General features: G+C 45.4%; 1 protein-coding gene across 6 annotated transcripts in view; it reads left to right on the top strand.

The window, feature by feature from the left end:
* The window catches only part of Msi2 (musashi RNA binding protein 2), a 374,857-nt gene extending 357,501 nt beyond the window's left edge, over positions 1-17,356 (top strand). For 3 of the 6 annotated variants that reach the window (XM_090351082.1, XM_090351088.1, XM_090351087.1), the window contains 3 exons: positions 7,687-7,895; positions 9,667-9,739; positions 12,154-17,356. In XM_090351082.1, the coding sequence (XP_090207208.1) occupies positions 7,687-7,895; positions 9,667-9,708 (251 nt within the window). In that variant the 3' untranslated portion in view covers positions 9,709-9,739; positions 12,154-17,356. The remainder of the gene's footprint in view (positions 1-7,686; positions 7,896-9,666; positions 9,740-12,153) is intronic. The other 3 variants (XM_090351084.1, XM_090351083.1, XM_090351085.1) reach the window with 3 other exon arrangements.
* The last annotated feature ends 1,786 nt before the right edge of the window (positions 17,357-19,142 follow it).

Genomic DNA, 19,142 nt, shown 5'->3' on the forward strand with positions numbered 1-19,142 from the left:
GGCACTTTGGCAAGCAGGTCCCAGTAAGGGTCCAGGCTTGGCAGGGCTTACCTTCCCTGTGGTAGCACCCCCTTCCACTAATGCTGCCTGCCTAAACACATGGCTGCGGGGCTCTTTGTTCTTTGGGCTGTCACAATGGAGGATTGTCTAGACCTCCAGAGAGATTAAGTCCCTTTATCTCATCTGGCAGCCACTGCTCAACCTCAGGGAATTCCCAATTCAGAAAAGGTATCAGTATCCAAGCTGCCCTTAGCAGCTGCCACTCCCAAGGTTAAGGAATGATTCCTTGTCCTTGAATTTGTCATTCCTCTGGGGCAAAGAAAGGACCAAACTAAACAGAAGAAACCTGGTCAAGCTGTGATTTAAGAAGGAGCAACTAGGCTGCCTAAGACAGCCAAAATCACATGCTTCCTAGAGCTAGCTAGGTTCAGGCTTGTGAGACCCTGAGTGACACTGGTTAAAAACAGTCCCTACTCACTCAAACCCTCAGTTTCCTCATCTCTACCACAGGTATCAAAGCCTATTTTACAAGTTGTTAGGAATGTGGAAAAGAAAGAAAAAGAAAAAAGACAATGCTGGCAGTGTGGTTAATATTGGCCTGTAATTCCAGCACTTGAAGGTAAAGGCAAGAGGATCACAAGTTTAAGGCCAGCCTGTACTAAATACAGACCCTGTCTCAAGCACACTCACACAAACACATATACACATAAAAGGGGCTAGGGTCATGGCTCATGGAGCACTTGCCTCACAAGTACAAGGAAGAAAAAGGGTATTAAGTACCTGCCAATTACCTGTTGCCATAGTAGATACTGAAAAAACCTGAATTGTCTCTCTGGCCTAGTACCCTCTAAAGCTACAGCTTCTAGAACTGTGTGCTTCATTAGTGCTCTTCTCCCTTATCTCACAAATATTGTGGCATTTTCTTGCCCCCCCCTTCCTAACAGGACATCCTAGCAGGGTGACATCTAGATCTTATCATTATGACAGAGACGATCATATTAGGCCATCTTCTAAGTCTATAGTTCTTTCTGGCCTTGGATTTTTACAGTGTTTTGTTGTTGTTTTCAACAAGTTTATAGGGTAGAAAATGTGCGCTGGTCCTGCAGGAAGCAAATCACTTAGAAGACATAGCAGGAATCTGAAGCATAGTGGCTGAGTACAGTGGCCAAGATGTGACCTTGAAGGCGGAAATCAGTGAGTGAGCTGCAGCAGTCCAGCAGCATTGGAGAGTAGCTAGGGGCACATGGGGAAAACCACACGGCTATTTTCTTTAAAAAGTTAAACAAAAGCAAAGAATGTTCCCAGGATTGACAATGAGCCACCAAGTTGTGTGAGGTAGAAGTGGGAGTTGTTTCTACATCCTATCTCCCTTTGATTCTCATGCTGGCTGAGGAGACAAAGGCTCTGTGCCTGGCTATTGAGTGGCTTAGTGAGGCATTCCCTGGAAACTGCGGTTTCCGGTAGCTTTCCTTGACTACTACTACAGCTTGCAAGTTCTAACCAGCGTAGGCCTGGAGTCTGAAGACAATTAGCTTAGCAAAGCGGCAGCAGGATGTTGATGCTAAAACACTGGCAGATCTGGCCACACTACAAACCTTTGTCTCATGGATTGGTTTTCCCCTTGTCTTCCTTGGCACTTTGAGAGACTCTGGAGGAAGTCTGTGCAAATGTCACTGCACACCTTCTTGAACGTGGGGCCCCACAAGAACCCTGAAAGCTCTTCACTGCCCCACACAGCCCACCATGAATTCATTACTGATAGGAAGACAGTCTTGCCACTGTGGAGGTTTGGACTATGGCAGATATAGAAGCGTAGTATAGACAGACTGGGTAGAGGTGGATCTTATAAGAGGAGATGACTTTATTTTGGTTCTTTTAGCTTCTGTTAAACACACACACACACACACACACACTAGTGAAATCTAGTGTGATAAGTTGACATATGGGCTGCTGTCAGTCCTCCATTCACTGGTAATCGGCAATGGAGACCGTGATATACCAGTCAGCCCAGACTCCCTTCTGCCCAGAAATGCAGGATGTGATTAATTCTGTCTTAGGAGCACATCACCTTCTGAATTGCAGTCAATGAGGCTAGGCCTTCTGCTGCTTTCACTCACCCTGAGCAACACAAACTGCCAAGGCAGGGGAAAGTCTCATCCCAGAAAAGTGCCAGGAGCCACCAGTCTAAAGCAACCTGGCAACAGCAGATGATTCAAAAGCAAATGATTGAAATTGTCCTCAAACTTAGCCCCATCTTTGGGGAAAATGTGAGACCCACCAACCTAGGAGCCTTGTCTAGATCTGGAACTCAGTAGGCCCTGGCTTGTCTGAGATGTGTAGGCTGAGCTCATCTGGAAAGGATTGGATTATTTGCTTTGTCTAGATCGGCAATAACACAGTTTTCAAGCCTTAGAGCTAACATGCCCTCAAAGTGCTATCTCCCCTGTAATCCTGTCCAATAGCATTACAATGGGGGCAATATAGAAATGCCTAGACTCAGTGTCCCTTTACTAGACCCATAGAAGGTTCTGACTCCCACCACTTCTTTACCTCAGTGGCCCATCTGACACGTGGGCAGAGCCACATGTCGCCTCACCTGGCCCGTTTTAAAAGTCTAGAGATAAAATGCCCACAAACTTCGACCAAGCATCTACAAGTGAGATTCTGGGCACCACGCACCTCTGAAGGTCAGCATCAAGGTGTTTTCCTAACTGACATTTAGGTCCACCCTTTGTTTCATGTCTCTGTCATGCAAATGAATTAATTGATCTCACTGTCCTGAGATTTAGTGGCCTTGCTTTTCTGTCCCCCCCCCCCGAAGTTCTTTTTTTCTGGTCCAAGAAGATTAATAGCACCAAGCAGATAAAGTAGACCTCTGTGTACCACACCTCCTGATTTCTATAGCAAGTGAATTGTGTTTTCCTCTGTCGGATTTTTCTAAATCTGCCAGTAGTACCTACCTTGTTGAATTGTTTATACACAGCTATTTCAATAGGTGTGGCTGGCTTGGGAATTTGGCCTACTGGTAGAGTGCTTGCCTAGCATGCATGAAGACCTGGGTTTGATTCCTTGGTACCACATACATAGAAAAAGCCAAAAGTGGTGCTATGGCCCAAGTGGTATAGCTCCAGTCTTAAGAAAGCCCAAGGACAGTGCTCAGGCCCTGAGTTCAAGCCCCAGGACTGGCAACACACACACACACACACACACACACACACACACACACACACACACACACGTGTCTTTTAAATTTGACAGGTCACACAGCACTTTCTTTCATCCTCAAAGCAGCCCAGTGAGATTGAAGAAGGGAGTTATCACTCACTCACCACACATGAGGACATGGGCCAGAGGGGTTAGACAAGAACACAGCTCTAAGGGCAGGGGTGAGTTACACTCAGGTCTTCTGACTCCAAGTCCAGTGCCCCCATCTCTGCACTGTAGTTGCCACCTGAGGGTACCACCTGGCTGGCCTCGAAAAGTCCAGAGGGTGCTAGAGGATAGAGTTCAGGAGAAGAACAAACATACATTATATTAAGCTTTTGTGATATTAAGCTCAATAGCTGCTCCCCAAGTGACTCAACTGCCAGCCTTGTGACGGCTTTACACTCGCAACTACTGTAAAAATGCCAGAGCGTTTTCACAACAGTCCCTTTTTCTGGACAGGAATTATAATAGCCACTTTATGAATCTCAGCACTGCTTGCTTATCCAGCATTATTTACTCTGTCCACACACCCATGTATACCCTGTCCTAGTAATAGTCAAAGTTCCCTTGATTGTCTTTTTTTCCTGACCTGATCCTGGTGCATGGACTGTATCTAGCCCCTCAGTATGAGGCTTGGTGCTCAGGGTAAAGCCACCCTCTGTTTAAGATAGACTATAGAATTAACTAGTATGACCTTCTAAACACCCTAGGTCAGAGACTTAGCTTTGTGCCTGCTCCCCAGTCTCTCATAACTTAGAGGGAGAAAGGGGTCCTTATACTCATTGTAGTATGTAGGGCTACTCTAACTTCCCAAAAGAAGAAAATAATTTTGTCTGTGATGCTGTCCCACCAGCAGCCAGCAGAAATGAAGCCAGGTGTTTAGATCCCCAGTCTAACGTCCAGGAGTCCCAAGTTAGGTCTAGTCCCTCACCCGAGGGACAAATAAAGAGACATAGTAAAGGGCAGAGTAGCTCATGGCAGTGTTATCAGTGTATTACTGGACCAGAACAAGAACATGGTGGTCTCCTGAGCTTGGGGCTATTGGTTTTAAGATACTAAATAAGACATTGCTTGGTTGAGGGGCAGTCTGCCTTCCATACAAGGTGCTTATTTGAATCTTCTCTTTCCTTCAGCAAACAAGGTGATTGCCAAGGGACTGGGGCAGAAAACAGCTCAGATCAGAGAGCAGAGATACAAAGCTGGAGCTCTTTTTTAGTTAATTCACATTATCCAACAAAAGCATCTTTTTAAGTTCTTCTTACAGAAACAGCTACCAACTAGTGTATATGCCAATATAGTGTCTTTCTCCTTTCTCTCCTGAGCAGTCAGGGCCATTGTTACTTTTTGAAAATGCCTAAATATGCATGGATTTGCAGATGGCTCGTTTGGAAACTTAAGCTTACTCTCTGGAGTGTGGCTCTTCTGCCACCGAGAGAGATGGAGAGTCAGGTGTGACTATGGAGCTTAGAGATAGCGCTCCCCCTCGGCCAGCCTCTGAGGGCATAGGCTCCATTTGTGGCGCAGAGGACAGCCAAGAACTGGGTACTTGTCTGCCCAGTGCATCTCTGGTAGAGATCCAGCAGCACTGTCTTCCAACCCTGGCTGGGGATATTTATTTGCAAGGTGACTTTGAGGTGGATTTTACATGTTTTCATGAACAAGTGCATCATAAAAGGAGACTTGGGGAGTTTAAAGCTACATTCTAATACTGTGCTTTCTCCATGATGAGTTGAATATCATTTGACAGAAGATAACTCAGCAAGGAGGGGTAATGAGCCCGAGACCAGCTGCTTATTGTGCAATTCTCCACAAGCTGACTCTTGAGGGCCAACCTTCCATGCATAGGAGGAGCTGCCAGAAATGGACAGGCACCGACAGCCCACTGGCCTTCCAAGGACCATCTCAGTGAGCACACTACGTCCTGTCTCCCAGGACTGGCTGCCTCAGGCTGGATGAGTCTCCAAGGAACTCCTCCCCATCTCCCCCCCACCCAAGCTAGGAGAAACCACCCCCAACCTGCCCTCTTACCCCAACACTTCCACATAGGCAGGCCTGCCCTGGATCTTCCTGGATCAAAATCCCACCAGTGGAAAAAGAAGCTGAGATGTCGTTCCCTTTTCCACTAGGTCTCCCATTCTCCCCACTCTCCCCACCCTGCCCCCCAGGATAAATCAGAATAGGTTGGTTTCTTTATAGAAAGAAAGGTTTAGCTGCCTAGATAAACCTAGAGTCCTCTGTCTGACTCTGCATTTCTTGAGCAGCCTACAGGAAGAAAGTATGTTCCACCAAGATAATACTGACTTTTGTGAATATATCAGCTTGATATTTGCCTCCTTGAGTAAGAAAGGCCAAATGTTATCTGCAGGTTTAATCTTCTATATTCAAAACTCCCATCTCTCTTTCTCTGCCAGTATGTTTCCAAGTAAGCTATTCACTTGCTCTAAGCCTATGGAATTTTTTTTCTTTTTCTCCTTAACCTGTCTTCTTTCCACTGACTCATTATTCACTGTGGGCTAGAGCTTCAAAGGGACTTACCTTGGAGCCTCCTGCCCCAGGAATACGTGGAGGCATTGAATCGCTTTTCACTGCTGGATCCAGAGCCAGACTCAGCTTGGTTCGGTTCCCTTTATCTTGTATCCTCTTCTCTGTCTCCTACCAGCCTGGTGTGGTGCATCCTTAGTCTCTTCCCTCCCCCATGAGGAGGAGGTGAAAGTCCACTTGTGGCTTTTTGGAGAAGAGTGACAGCTCTGCACTTCAGATGGTCTTTCCTTCTGCCATTGAAGGAAGGGAGCTGTCAGGTAGGCAGAGAGAGAGGCCAGTGGAAGCTAGAGGGAGAAGAGAGCCTGCAAGCTGAAATGTGTGGTTCTTACAGAGGGGTGGACGTTACCCAACAGTGGCTGGCCCCAGACACCCTGAGGTTTCAAAAACATTGAGAGCTTACTTTTTTTTTCTTTTTTTTTTTTTGCCAGTCCTGGGCTTGAGCTCAGGGCCTGAGCACTGTCCTTGGACTTTCTCAAGGCTAGAGCTCTACCACTTGAGCCTCAGCACCACTTCTGGCTTTTTTCTATGTATGTGGTACCAAGGAATCGAACCTGGGTCTTCATGCATGCTAGGCAAGCACTTTAACCACTAGGCCAAACTCCTGGCCCGAGAGCTTACTTTTTAAATGGACTCTTTTCTTTTCTTCTCCCCCCCCCCATTCTGAATACAAAGTTAAAAGTTGTTCAAGAGAATTACATCTGTGACAAAATGAACCTGGTAGACAGGCTGAGCCCTGCATTGGGAGGATCTACGAGATGGGTTGGGGGAGGGGAGGGTTAGAGGGAAGGGTCTAAGGCAAGGCCAACCAACTCAGACTCAGCCCTGTCAGGCTTTGTGGGGTGGGTGCCAGATCTCCCCTCTGCAGCTGAGGTGCGTCTGAGCTTCCTTTTTCTCAGTCTGGAGTTTGCACACATCAGCAGGTGTTTGAGTTAGATGTGCTTTAGCTATAAACTGGTTGGATCTGTGTGTTCTACATTCATTCTTCTTTGTCTTTTTTTTTTTAAACAAAAGGGAAAAAAAGTTTAAACCCCCCCTTTCCTACTACAGCAGGAGGTGAGTGTGTGGGTGTTTCCACCCCAGCTTTGGCCCAACCCTCAGGTGTTACCATTCCCACTCCCATCCCTCCCTCCATCCCAGGCTCTCCACCTCAAAAGGGAACCTTCTGCCGCCATCATTACTGTTCTGTGAAGACGCCCGAACTTTCCATGACATATCCCATCCTCGACCACTTCAGTATTGCTGACTTTCATGCAGGGATTGAAAAGGGGAGGGGTGGGGAGGGAGGGAATAGCCAGTAGTGGAGAGGGGAGGAGGGAGGGGGAGGGATAATGAATGGAGATCTTCTGTCTTTTTTAATGAATAAGTAAAAACAAAGTGATCATTTGATGGATCCAAAAAACAAAGAAAAATAAATACATGAAGCTAAATCAAAAATCCCCCTCCTTAAAATTTTTTTTTCCTGGACACAAATTGCTTTGTTTCCTGTCACGTTTTAATATCAATATTAACACAATGTGTAGTCTAAAACTAGTTCCTTTGTAGTTTGCATGGGATGTGAATGCTGTCTCAACGTGCCCAAATCTAGAAGACTGCATGAGCGTCAATTCAGATGTGAAAAAAAAAATCTCTTTCTCTCTCTCTCTCCTCCATATATATCTCTATTTCTATTGTGATAATTTGGTGGACAGTGAAAGCACCTCCGGTTGGTTGCCGTAGTGTGTTGAATGATCGTTTTTTATTTCTTCTCTCTATTTTTGGAGCTCCAAGCTTCTTAGTATTAGCCTGGGCTGAGTATTCTTGAGTCCCTGCTCTTCTCGCATGGCCTTGGTTGAGTGTTAGAAGTTGGGCCTCAGCTGTTTTTCTTGAGTGTTTGGCTTGTAATGATCGGTGCATGCCTGGCTTCTGGCCTCATACCCAGCTCTATTCTCTGCACACCAGTCCTGAATAGCTACAGTGCTCAACCGAATTTTGGCGCGCCCGCTTCCCCGGCAGGCTCCAACCCGGCGCGGCCCGGAGGCTTCCCGGGGGCCAACAGCCCAGGACCTGTCGCCGATCTCTACGGCCCTGCCAGCCAGGACTCTGGAGTGGGGAATTACATAAGTGCGGCCAGCCCACAGCCAGGCTCCGGCTTCGGGCACGGCATAGCTGTAAGTACCTGACTCCCTCCCTGTCCTCCCTTCCTGACCAGGGGGAGGGAAGGCCACAGTGAGTGGGGACAGAGAAGAGAACCAGAGGTTGCGGGGGAGGGGCAGGGCTCCCTGTCAACATCATAGCAACCCCTGAAGGTTCAAACTTTTCCATGTCATTGTCTTGGGCCCTGAGCCCCTTCTGAGCAGCCCCACAACAAAGCATAAGGTGCATGGAGGGCGCAGATTCCCCACTCAGATTCCTGTAACCTTTGCAACCTCAAGCCACATATATGACCTGTGTCCCTGGCTACACATGAAACAAAACAAGACAGAGTAGATTGGATGAGAAGGAACAGAAATGGCCTATATCACATGCTGGCTCATGGTAGGTCCACACAGCACCATGCCATGCCCCTCACCTCACTGCTGGCAAGCTTAGTTGCTAAACAGTGTCTCCAGCCTACTTGTCTAGTGGTAGTGCTGGTACCTGAGAGGTGGTGGAGGGGCAAGCCCCCCCCCATGCAGGCCAATCCCTTTCTAACATTTCTTTCCAGGTACCAAGTAAGTTCCCATGTGTGTTCTTTAGCTGCAGCCCCTCCCCCCCAAAGGCCAGATGCATTTGATATTTGTAATGCTCTGTGGTTCTTTAATCTGACTAATCCAGGCGATGGAAATTTGCTTAACAGATTTGCATGCTGTTTTCAGATTGTATTGTTCTTCTCCCTTTGGTATGTGAGCATGAATGTGCCTGAGCCCACTTGCTCGCCATCCCCTCCATTTTGGAATCAGAAAAGTGGCTAACTTCTGCCCTCCCCCATCTTGGCCTCCTGGAGGCAGTTTAATTTTGAGCCGACATGTCCACTGTCTCAGGTCCCATCCTGGGCAGACTCTGTTTGGGAGGAGAGCTGGCTCCAGCTCTGCCTTTAGGGGCTGTGCTGGGGAGAGCAAAGCCAGTGCAGACAGCCTGGGACACCAGAGTGACCCTATCATTGTTCCCAGGCATTGGAGCCTACACACACACACACACACACACACACACACACATGCTCTCATAACAATCTATCACACACACCTTACTCTTGAAATTCTGTATCTCTCTTACACATACATTGTCTCCCTTCTCTCTCCCACCCCCTCCTCTTTTTCACACACACACACACACACACACACACATCTGTCTGGGTTGCTGTTCAATTCACCTCCCCAGCCAATATCACTTGAGTCAGAGTTTTGATGACTCTAATTCTCTCAGAGGAAGTATAGTACCAAATCCAGAACATTATCATTCAGCCGAGAGCTGCATCAGTTTGAGGAACTGTCTGTCACTGCGTACAGCCTGACTCATTTCCATTTTCAGCATTCAGAAACACAGCCCCTATTCGTTCTGGAAAACCTAGGTCCTGGGACCTTGGTGCACTGACGTGCTCCCTGCACTAGGGTTTGCATTTCTCCAGCTCCAGCTAATGGACTGCAGAGACTTTTGTTATTGCCCTTTGAGGTTCGGGACAATTGTGTCTATTATTTGGGGCATGAACCCCACCACCACTTGCCCACCACCCACCCGCCTACCCACCCCTCAGAATCTGGCTCTTGGTTTCCCCCGAGGAAATAGGCCTATTGGGGAAACTGGGGGGGGGGGGGGGAGAGGGTTTAGAGCATGGTGTCTCAGAACTACATATTCATGCTGGCAACCACAAACTAGTCCTAGAGATAATTTCCTTTCTCAGAATGTGACAAATCTGTTCCCGTGTATAGCGCACTGATGACCTTAACAATTGTGCAATTTTAGGGACCTTTGATTGCAACGGCCTTTACAAATGGATACCACTGAGCAGGGGCTTCCGTTGCCATCTCACTCTGAGGTACTACCGGCTCTGCCATGCGTCTCCGCCCTGCCGGCGTGTCCGTACACGTATGTGCCCTGCTCATACCTGTACGCTCATGCCCATCATTGCATCACATCTCTCTTCCTCTTGCTGGACCCCCTTTCCAGGGAGGTGGGGGCAAGAATAAATCTAGTCATAATCTCTCATCCTCTCCTCCAGCTTTTAATCATGACCCCTGCACTTTCCTTTTCACCTTTTTTTTTTTTTAATGTCCTTGATTTGGTTCTTTTGATTCCATTTCTGTATCTTCCCACCTTCACCTTTCTCCATCTTGAAATGCAATCAAGAGTGCAGGAAACTGGAAGGAGACCCTGGGCTATGCCCAGCCCCAGGGAGGAGGCAGGGAAACTGGACTTCTGCCAGGACCTTGGAAGGAGATGGGGGGGGGGCCAGGGCCACTCCAGGAAGTGAGTTGTGTGAGCTGACCTTGAATGGGTTGCAGGGCCCATTGGACTCACTGGGGGCTCAGCTCCTAGGCTTTGAACAGTCAAACAGTCAGACCTCCCATCTTTTACTGAAAAGAAAACATTTTTTTTTTTTGCCAGTAACTGTGGTGTAATTATCGAGATTACCGCCCGAAAAGCAAATTAAATTAACGACATCACCTGCCTAACGTGGATTTGGATCCCTGCCAGTTTCCTAACCTTTTAAACTGAGCTCAAGTTAATTAAACATTTTTAAATCACTTTGATGGGGATATGGAGGTGGTGGAATGGAGCACTGGGGAGGCTGGGGCAGGCAGTGAGCAAGCCTCTAACCACGTTCTCCTCCAAAACTGAGTGTTTGTTGTTCGTGGGAAGAGCACCAGAGATGGGAGCTGTCTTGGTGCAAGCGCTAGATGTGGACTGTGTTCACACATGAGCTGTGGGCTGCGAAGGAGGATTTGTCTCTTAGGTGACAGCTGCAACCTGGGAATAGATTCCACCTAATCACAGCAGGGAGAGAACAAGAGCCTTTCACTCACTCACAGAGCTGGGACACAGGAGAGCCAGCTGTGGACTTGGTGTTTGGGCACTTCCTGTCTCGATAGAGGGGCACTGCACCCAACCCTAAGCCAGCCAGGACTCAGAGGGGGTAAAAAGGACCAGCTTGGGAACCTGGGTTGAGTTGAGCTCCATAAATCTCTTAGATTTCTCCTATGTTGCTGCTAAGGAATCACCTCAACTAACGCAACTGCCTCTCTTAACCAAATAAGCCATGTGTGTGAATCACCCCACCCCTCACCTCCACTGCCCTATTAGCGCTGACCCAGTCATTGCTGGCCTGAGCCAGAGGCCACTAACAGTTTGAAAGAGCTACTTGCTACTAATTAAGCTGGGTTTGGGGGCCCAGGGGCAGTAGGGCTCCTCTGAAAGCAAGAGAAATGAATAGGTTCAAGAACTCGAGAGTAAAGACAGCACCAGCCCCTGTAGAGTGAGAGGAAGCACTGCCCAGCAGAGCAGATCCTTGAGAGGCCAGCTGCTGGGTGCAGTGCCGCCTCCCGCCTGCCCACACTTCCATGCCCTCCAGGGCTGCTGCTGCTCCTGCACCATCTCTCATCCCGCGCAAGGACTTGGTTTCCCAAGAAGGACCAAGTAGCCAGGAGAGCAAAGGTGGCAGCCTTCTCCTTTGTGGCATCATCTCACCAATCTCACTCAGAGTCACCAGGCTGCACCACCGTGACTGACTGCGCAGACACACACTTTCCCAGCAGAAGTGGCCCGCTCACACTCAGCATCATCCATGAAAGAAGGGTCCACAGTCAATTGAAGGAAACTCAATAAATTGTCTCTGGATCTTGGGCTGTTAGGGTTTTCTCCAACCAAAGCTGGTTTGGTTTTTTGGTTTGGTTTGGTTTGGGTTTTTTTTGTTGTTGTTGTTGTTTTTTTCAAGGCTCTGATCTTTCACCCCTTGATATATCATACAAATTGTATATGTAGTACAAATTTGTATTTCCAGCTATTAACAGATGTCTTCTAAAGACAGGTGGGTTACCAAACATTTAGCTTCAAAAGCAGAAGTTTAAGCAGAAAGTTTCCCATCAATGTGCTTCCTGCTCTTACCTGAGAGATGTCTGATCCCAGTGACTGGCAGTGTGATTCAAATAGTTTAGCACTAGGCCCTGAGTGCAAATCCTAGTACCTCTGCTGAAATCCTAGTACCTGTAGGAAATAATCAGAAGTAGGGGAGGTAGAGCTGTCTTCTCCCTCCCCTGTATCAGACGTAGCTTAGACATCAGATTACCCAGGCCCAGCCAGCCATGTTCCCACCTACTGAGTCACATGGACGTAGTTCTTTCTTTGAAGACTCTATTCAGAATCAGTCACATACTTGTCTGATGGATCTTCTCTCTCCTCCCACCCCCACTTGATCTTCTCTTCGTGACTCTCCGGGCCTTCCCTGTCCTGCAGAGCATACCTGGATGTCCAGGCAAGACTGGGCGAAGTTTCTGAGTGGTCCTTTGTTTAGGTGATGTCCTCAGACCTGGACCCCCACCAGCCTCACTCCTCATCCCAACCAGAGATGGCTCACTTCGGATTGAGGGTTGACTACGTCGCATCATCTCACCAATCTGCTGTAATATAAGACAACAGCTTTTCAATGTGTATATAACCCATGATTTTGGTTTTGTTTTGTTTTGTTTTTCTTGGTGGTCTCCCTCCCCCTCCCCCACTTCTCCTTTTGAAATCTCTTTGAATCACATTTGGTGGTGATTTTGACTTAGTCCAGTACACACCTAGCTTTAATATGTAGTTCAAAAGCTAACCATAGTGTAATTGTTATATTAAGGGTTTTTTTTTTCTTTTTTGCTTGTTTTAATTCTGTTCTCACTTGTAAAGGATACTGAGGTGGTGATGTTGCTCTCCATATTTTGGTACCAATTCTGAGACTATATGATATTTCAGGTGGAACCTGAGGCCCCCGAGGGGAAGTTGTGACTGGCAGAGTGGGGGTGGGCGTGGACTTCTGTTCTGCGTGGTAGGAGTGGGTGTAGTAAGCTGATTCACACACTCTCCAAGCGGTTCTCCTTTTTTCTTTTTTCTTCTTTTGTGACGTCTCCTTGTTAACCTAAGTATATCTATTTTTGGCAATAAGGTCAGGATGACCATGTTTTGAGTGTCCTCCTTTTCTATAAGTGCTTTTTTTTTTTTCTTCTGTTGAAAGAGGTCATATTATAAGGCTTTTTGAAATTGTGAATTCTAAAAAAAAAAAAAGAAAAAGAAAAAAATGTTGTAAATACAATTTCATGAACTACATAGAAACTATTAAGAAAGAATCAAACTTATTTTTGTGAGGGAGTAGGTCCCGGGTAGGTTGATGCTCTGGAAGCAGGAGAGAGCACGTGACACAATCCAGTCGTGAAACACGGGGCACGCAGTGCCCGGGACCACCCCAGGACACGTAGAACACTTGTTTGAGCTCCTTCCTCGGTGTCATAAGACCTAAGAACTTCATTAGTACCCTACCAGCCTGTCAACCTCTCATCTGTGCACAGCTTCAAATGTTACCGTCTAGCTAGATTTTTATTTAAACATGAAATAAAATCCGCTTTTCCCAAGATGTTTTTTAAAGGAGAAAAAAGCTACAATTTTAATATTTAACATATTTAAAAGTTTCAAAGCACACCTGTTTGGCTTGGGGAAAGGGCGGGGAGGGAAACATTTCTTTTTCAGTCTTAATTTTTTAAATGTTTCATCATTTTCTATTGTCCAATCATTTCAGCACCTTCAGAGGTTCCTTAAGGATGCTTTGCCTCTCTCCCCACCTTCCCCGCACCCCAACCCCATAGCTGGGGGTCCCTGGGCCAGGAGTGGATTAGCCGGCTGGAATTATATAACCTTTTCTCCATTCACTTTCTATTTACAAATTAGAAAAGGCAACCTTTTTGGTTTATATATATATATTTTTTTAATACCTCAGTGCTGCAAGTATCACCAGAGAGGCTATGGAAGAACTTTTTTTTTCTTAATTTATTGTAGATGTAAACAGAATTTTAAAAATAAAAGTATAAACATCCCTGCACTGTGACTGGTGGGAAAAACTGACACTTCCTGTTTGCACATGTTTAAACATTTGGCTGTTATAATATATGGTCCTCAGTTGGGGAAAGACACTTATGATGAAGGATATTTGTTAATTTAACTTTTTTTTTAATATTGGTAATAGGTTGGCAACAGCAACTGTAGAAGTACAACTCAGTAGATGGCATTAAAACCTATTGTAGTGTGGATATATATTTTTTCTTTTTTAAAATGTGATATTGACTTTTATTAATATTTTTTAAATTGTTACGTTTATAAATTTGGTACTTAAGGCACAGCCAGTATGAGACACTGAATGCGACATTTATTATAAAGAGCTGCTGCACTCCTATTTTTTATAAATTTTACTAACAAAGTAGACTAATGTAGACATTCACAGACATGGTAGGGAAAAAGCATCTTCAAACTAAAGCCTCCAAAATGCTAACTCAGAAAGAAAGGGAAAAAAAAAAAGCCTGATTTCAATTCTAATTAAACAGCAACAGCATTTTTTTTAAATCATATTCTTTCATTTCCAGTGAAATGCTAGGTTGTTTGGTGAGGGTTGAGGGAAGAGGGAGTCTTTTTTTTTTTTTTAATTTTCCAAACAACCAAGTTAAATAAAATGCTGGACGCTTTTAAAATCTCAAAACAAAACTTAATTCAAGTCATGAAATAATAGAAATATTATTTTAAACAGAAAAAAAAAGAGACACTAAATTCCTAGAAATTCAGTGTCAAGCTAGGGGATGAATTGCTCTTCTGTCCATGTTGGTGATGTACTGTACCCCTCCTTTCTCTGCACCCCCCATCTCATAGAAGACTCTTTGTTGATCATTGTTTGTTAATAATGTATAAAATGGCTATGTTGTAAGTGTGCTATCCTGGTACTAGTGTAGAAACTTTTTTTTCCTCCTCTTTCTTCTACTACATATTGATAGGTATAACGTAATTAAGATTTAAAAAAACTAGACATAGTTACTCAGATTTAGGACCAGTAAGGATAGAACTTTCTCTTATTTATGAAAAAAAAATGCTAATAATTTTGGGGGCAGTTTTTTTTTTCTTTTATTTTTTTTTCTATTTCAAGTTTTAATCTTATTTTTGCTGATCTGATGTGGTTTCAACTAACCCAAGGTCTCACCATGTTCAAATGCCGGCCGACTCTGGCGTTTCATAGACCCCCCCACCCCCTCACTGTTTTGGGGCGTGCCATACTACCTTAAATGCTAATGCTAGAATATGCAAAACTGGATTTTTTTAATTTATTTTTTAAAAGAGGGAGGCATGGTATATTAAAATGATTTTACTAAGAGAAAAAAATATTTTTTTAAGAATGCTCAGAAGAAATTGATAATCTGTGTGAATATGTTTTAGATGTTATATACCTTTTGAAGAGACCCAGTAGCCCATAGCACAAATCTCATGGAAATCTGATGCGTTTTAATGTGGCTACCTAGGTTAAAGTTCACATTAGTCCCTACCCATCTCATCTAGAAGTCCATTTTGAACAATTTTTTTCTTTTTTGGTAAATTCTTTTAGCGCTGATGTCCTGCCTTGTCTTTGTTTCATTTAAGCTCAATGGCGAATGTGAAACCACCTTTCGCCTTCCCTGGGGAAGAAACCCTCATAGCTGATGACTCTTCCCCAGACATTTTCACATAGCCACCTCCTGGGGACTCCCTTCTTCCGGACTCACCAGCTGGAGACCCCAACCTCCTCTCCTTTCCAGGCAGGGGAGAGGAAGTGGCAACAGCTCCTGGTCCCTCCCTGGTCCTGCCTGGACACGGGGCCCTGATGGAGATGACCCAGCCTGGATCTCCTCTCCAGGAGTTTCTGCAGATGTGGTCTATGGCTTGCTTATCCAAGCTGGGAAAAGTCACTCTATCCATTCGCCCATTGGCTTGATTTAAACGAAGCTCCAACAGGCCTTCGCAGGTTTTGTTTTGTTTTGTTTTTTTAAATCCTTCGACCATCATCTTAATTTGAACTTGTAGCTTGGGCTTTAAGGTAGCATGGCGTGATTGCTGTCAATTTAATGTATCACTACACAGCAGTCCACAGCCAGTGAATGTTACACACACCCTGCTAGACTAATATAAAATCATTGGGTAATCGTTGGTTCTAGTGACCTGAAAGGTGTTCAGGGTTTTTTTGTTTAATTTTGGTTTTTTTTGTTGTTTGTTTGTTTGTTGTTGTTGTTTTAGTTTTAATTTAATTATATTTCTTTTGGTTGTTCTTTTTCATTTGGGAATTTTAGGGGAGGGGGGATATTTTTGATTCCAAACAGAAAAAACGAAAACCTATTTTGGTCTTGAGTGCAAACGAGGACTAGGGACTTAGCCTCCAGCACCACTTACCACACGGCTTCATTCTGCCATTCACTCACTCAAGCATATTCAAGAATAAAGCAATATAGTTTACTACATTTTTTATTGAAGGTCAGCCATGCTTTCTGTATTATATTGCATATGAAATTGTTTACAAAAGAAACACTAACTCATACTTCTCTTTATTGGTTGGAAGAGACACACAGGGACAGAGGGATTATTCAGGGGCAGGTGAGGGAGGGGAGAATTTTTTTTTTCTTTCTTGAATGTGCTAAGCCAGCCAGGAGATGTTCCAGGAAAGGCTAACGCCAGCCAGGCAGAGAGTGGAGAAGAGGGACAAGCTGCGGGCAAGCACACTGAACACACACTGGTGAATTCCCCACCCTCACCCAGAGCAGAAAACAAGTAGACGTCAGCTCAGCACAGGCCTGGCACAGACATACACACACAGCTACGCTGGATGTTAAGCAATACTTTAATACTGTAATATGTTTGTTTTCTTTTTCCTTCTTTTTTCTTTCACCAAAACAACAATAACAACAAAAGTGAACTCAAAAAAGAAACATTTCAATCAAACCCATCCCTCCTGAGGAGCAACCTTAATCTTGGATATCTAATCATGAGAATGTATTGTCTGATAGGAATTCATTTCCCAAAGGCAGGAGCAAGAGATAGGAGGGGGAAAGGGATTGAGAGACAAAAGTTCCAGAGCCTGCTAGAAGGCTCCTACTATTGTATCCTGTACATACTGTAGCATCCTGTGTGGAGTCTGTGAGCGTGCTCTGAGTAGCGTGGGCTAGTCAATCTGCCATTCATGATGTGTTGTGAACTCGGAATTCCATATGTAATAAGATGCAAGTCTAAGCGTTTCATGTGGACATAAATGTATCTAAATAAAACTTTCCCTAGCACTGTGGCTGACCTCACCCTTACTTTTATACTTTAGTATGAAACTGATGAGAACTTTGGTAGTGAGTATTTTTTTTATATATATACATATATATGTAACTATATATATATATATCTCAAGCATCTTTCAGGTCTTTGTGTGTGGCTTACTTAAAGCCCTGTTGTAAAAAAAAAAAAATTACTATGTGGATGGCAGTCTCTCACATCACAGATGTGGAAAGTATAATTTTATATTTGTATTTTCAAATAAATAAGTTTGTGAAAGGTTTCCATCCTCTACTGTGGTCCAGAAATCAATGTGTTTGTCTGACAAAAAAAATAAAATAAAATGAAATAAACTGTTTTGAACAGAGTTGTTTGGTGTTCTGGTACTTTTGGAGATGGACGGGAAGAAATTTGGGGAGCCATTTCTAGGGGATTACAGGAGGGCAGTAAGAAGAACAGGCCAGAGAGTGGAGGAGATAAACAAGGAAAAGTATTCTGAACCCCAGGGAGGATGAGGACTACAGTAAATAGCAGCCCGTCCTGTGAGGGAGGTCTTAGGATCCCGATGGAGGGAAGAGTAGAAAAGAAGCATCATCAACCATAGGCCTTTTCCCAAAGGCACGCACCAGATTCCACGGCCCTGGAAGTGAGGGTTTATAAAAGAGCGTCTCGAAGATTCACTTCTGCCTTCAAGGAACTCAGAAGTTTTGCCCACTAGAAATAGTCAAAAAACAAAGCCAGACACTCATGATGGCTCATGCCTGTACGCTTAGGTACTCTGGAGGCTGAGGTCTGAGGATCACAGTTCAGGGCCAGCCCAGGCAGAAAAATCTGCAAAACAGACACTTTTTTCTCTGGTCAGTCATGGGGCTTGAATTCAGGGCCTGGGTGCTGTCCCTGAGCTCTTCTGCTCAAGGCTGGCATGCTCCACCTTTAACCACAGTTCCATTTCCGGTTTTCCGGTGGTTAATTGGAGGTAACAGTCTAGGATTGCAGGCATGGATCACCAGTGCTCAGCAGTCTCTGACACTCATTAACCACCTAGCCAAACATGGAGCTGTGGTACAAGTGGTAGAGTGCTAACCTTGAGTGAAAAAAGCTCGAGAGAGAGCCTTCAGTCTCCAAATCCCAGCCCCAGGACGGGCACCAAAAACAAAAAGTTAGAGATTAGCCCTACTCATTTCCCTCCATCTCCTTACCAAGCACTGGAGAGTATGGAAGACTGGAGGCAGAGCTCATGAAAGCAAGTCTAAGTCCTGGTGGCCTGCAGGCAGCAGACAGCCACTGTGCACGTGCGCGCGCACACGTGTGTGTGTGTGTGTGTGTGTGTGTGTGTGTGTGTGTGTAGGTTGAAGGGAGGGCCTCTGGGTATTCCCATAGCTGCTGCTCCCAACACTGGAGAAAGCTGTAGTCCCTAGGACACGTCCTCCTTGGGGTCTGTCCTCCAGTTTCTCATCTCCACAGTTTATCATAACTCCTTGCTACACCCTGGGCCTAGAAGACAGGTGGAAGATGCCCCTGTCTCCAAGGCAGGGGCCAGGATCATTCGTGCCTGCACTAGTTACTGTGCGCCCACAATGCAGCAGCTTGTTTGCCTCCTCATCATTTTCAGATACAAGTACATTAATCCCCCTGTCCTGCTGAGGTAGAACAACAATGGGAGCTGAGCTATCCCTGCAATCCTGAGCTGCCCACATGGCCACCATCTTCCTCATCCAGACTGACTGGTCAGCTCAAAAAGAAGACACAGCGGGGGCTCAGTGGCTCACGCCTATAATCCTAGCTATTCAGGAGGCTAAGATCTGAGGTCAAGGTTCAAAGCCAGCCCAGGCACAAAAGGACCAGAGACTTTTATCTCCAATTAACCTCTAGAAAATGGTACGTGGGGCTTGGCTCAAGGGTACGGTGGTAGCCTTGAGCTGAAGAGCTCAAGGACAATGCCCAGGCCCAGGGGTAAGATGGTAACCTTGAGCAGAAGAGCTCAGGGACTGGGCCCAGGCTGTGTTCAAGCCCCGTGACCCCCATTCCCCCCCTCACACACAAATGTGATTATGAACACTATATCTGTGTAATAAGAAAGGAATAATTCCGAACCAAGACTGGTGGTACATACCATAATCTCTGCTTGCTGGAGGCTGGAGGGTTGCAAATTT

This window comes from Megascapheus bottae, chromosome 17 (genome assembly GCF_031878675.1).
Source record: "Megascapheus bottae isolate mThoBot1 chromosome 17, mThoBot2.hap1, whole genome shotgun sequence".
NCBI lineage: Eukaryota > Metazoa > Chordata > Mammalia > Rodentia > Geomyidae > Megascapheus > Megascapheus bottae.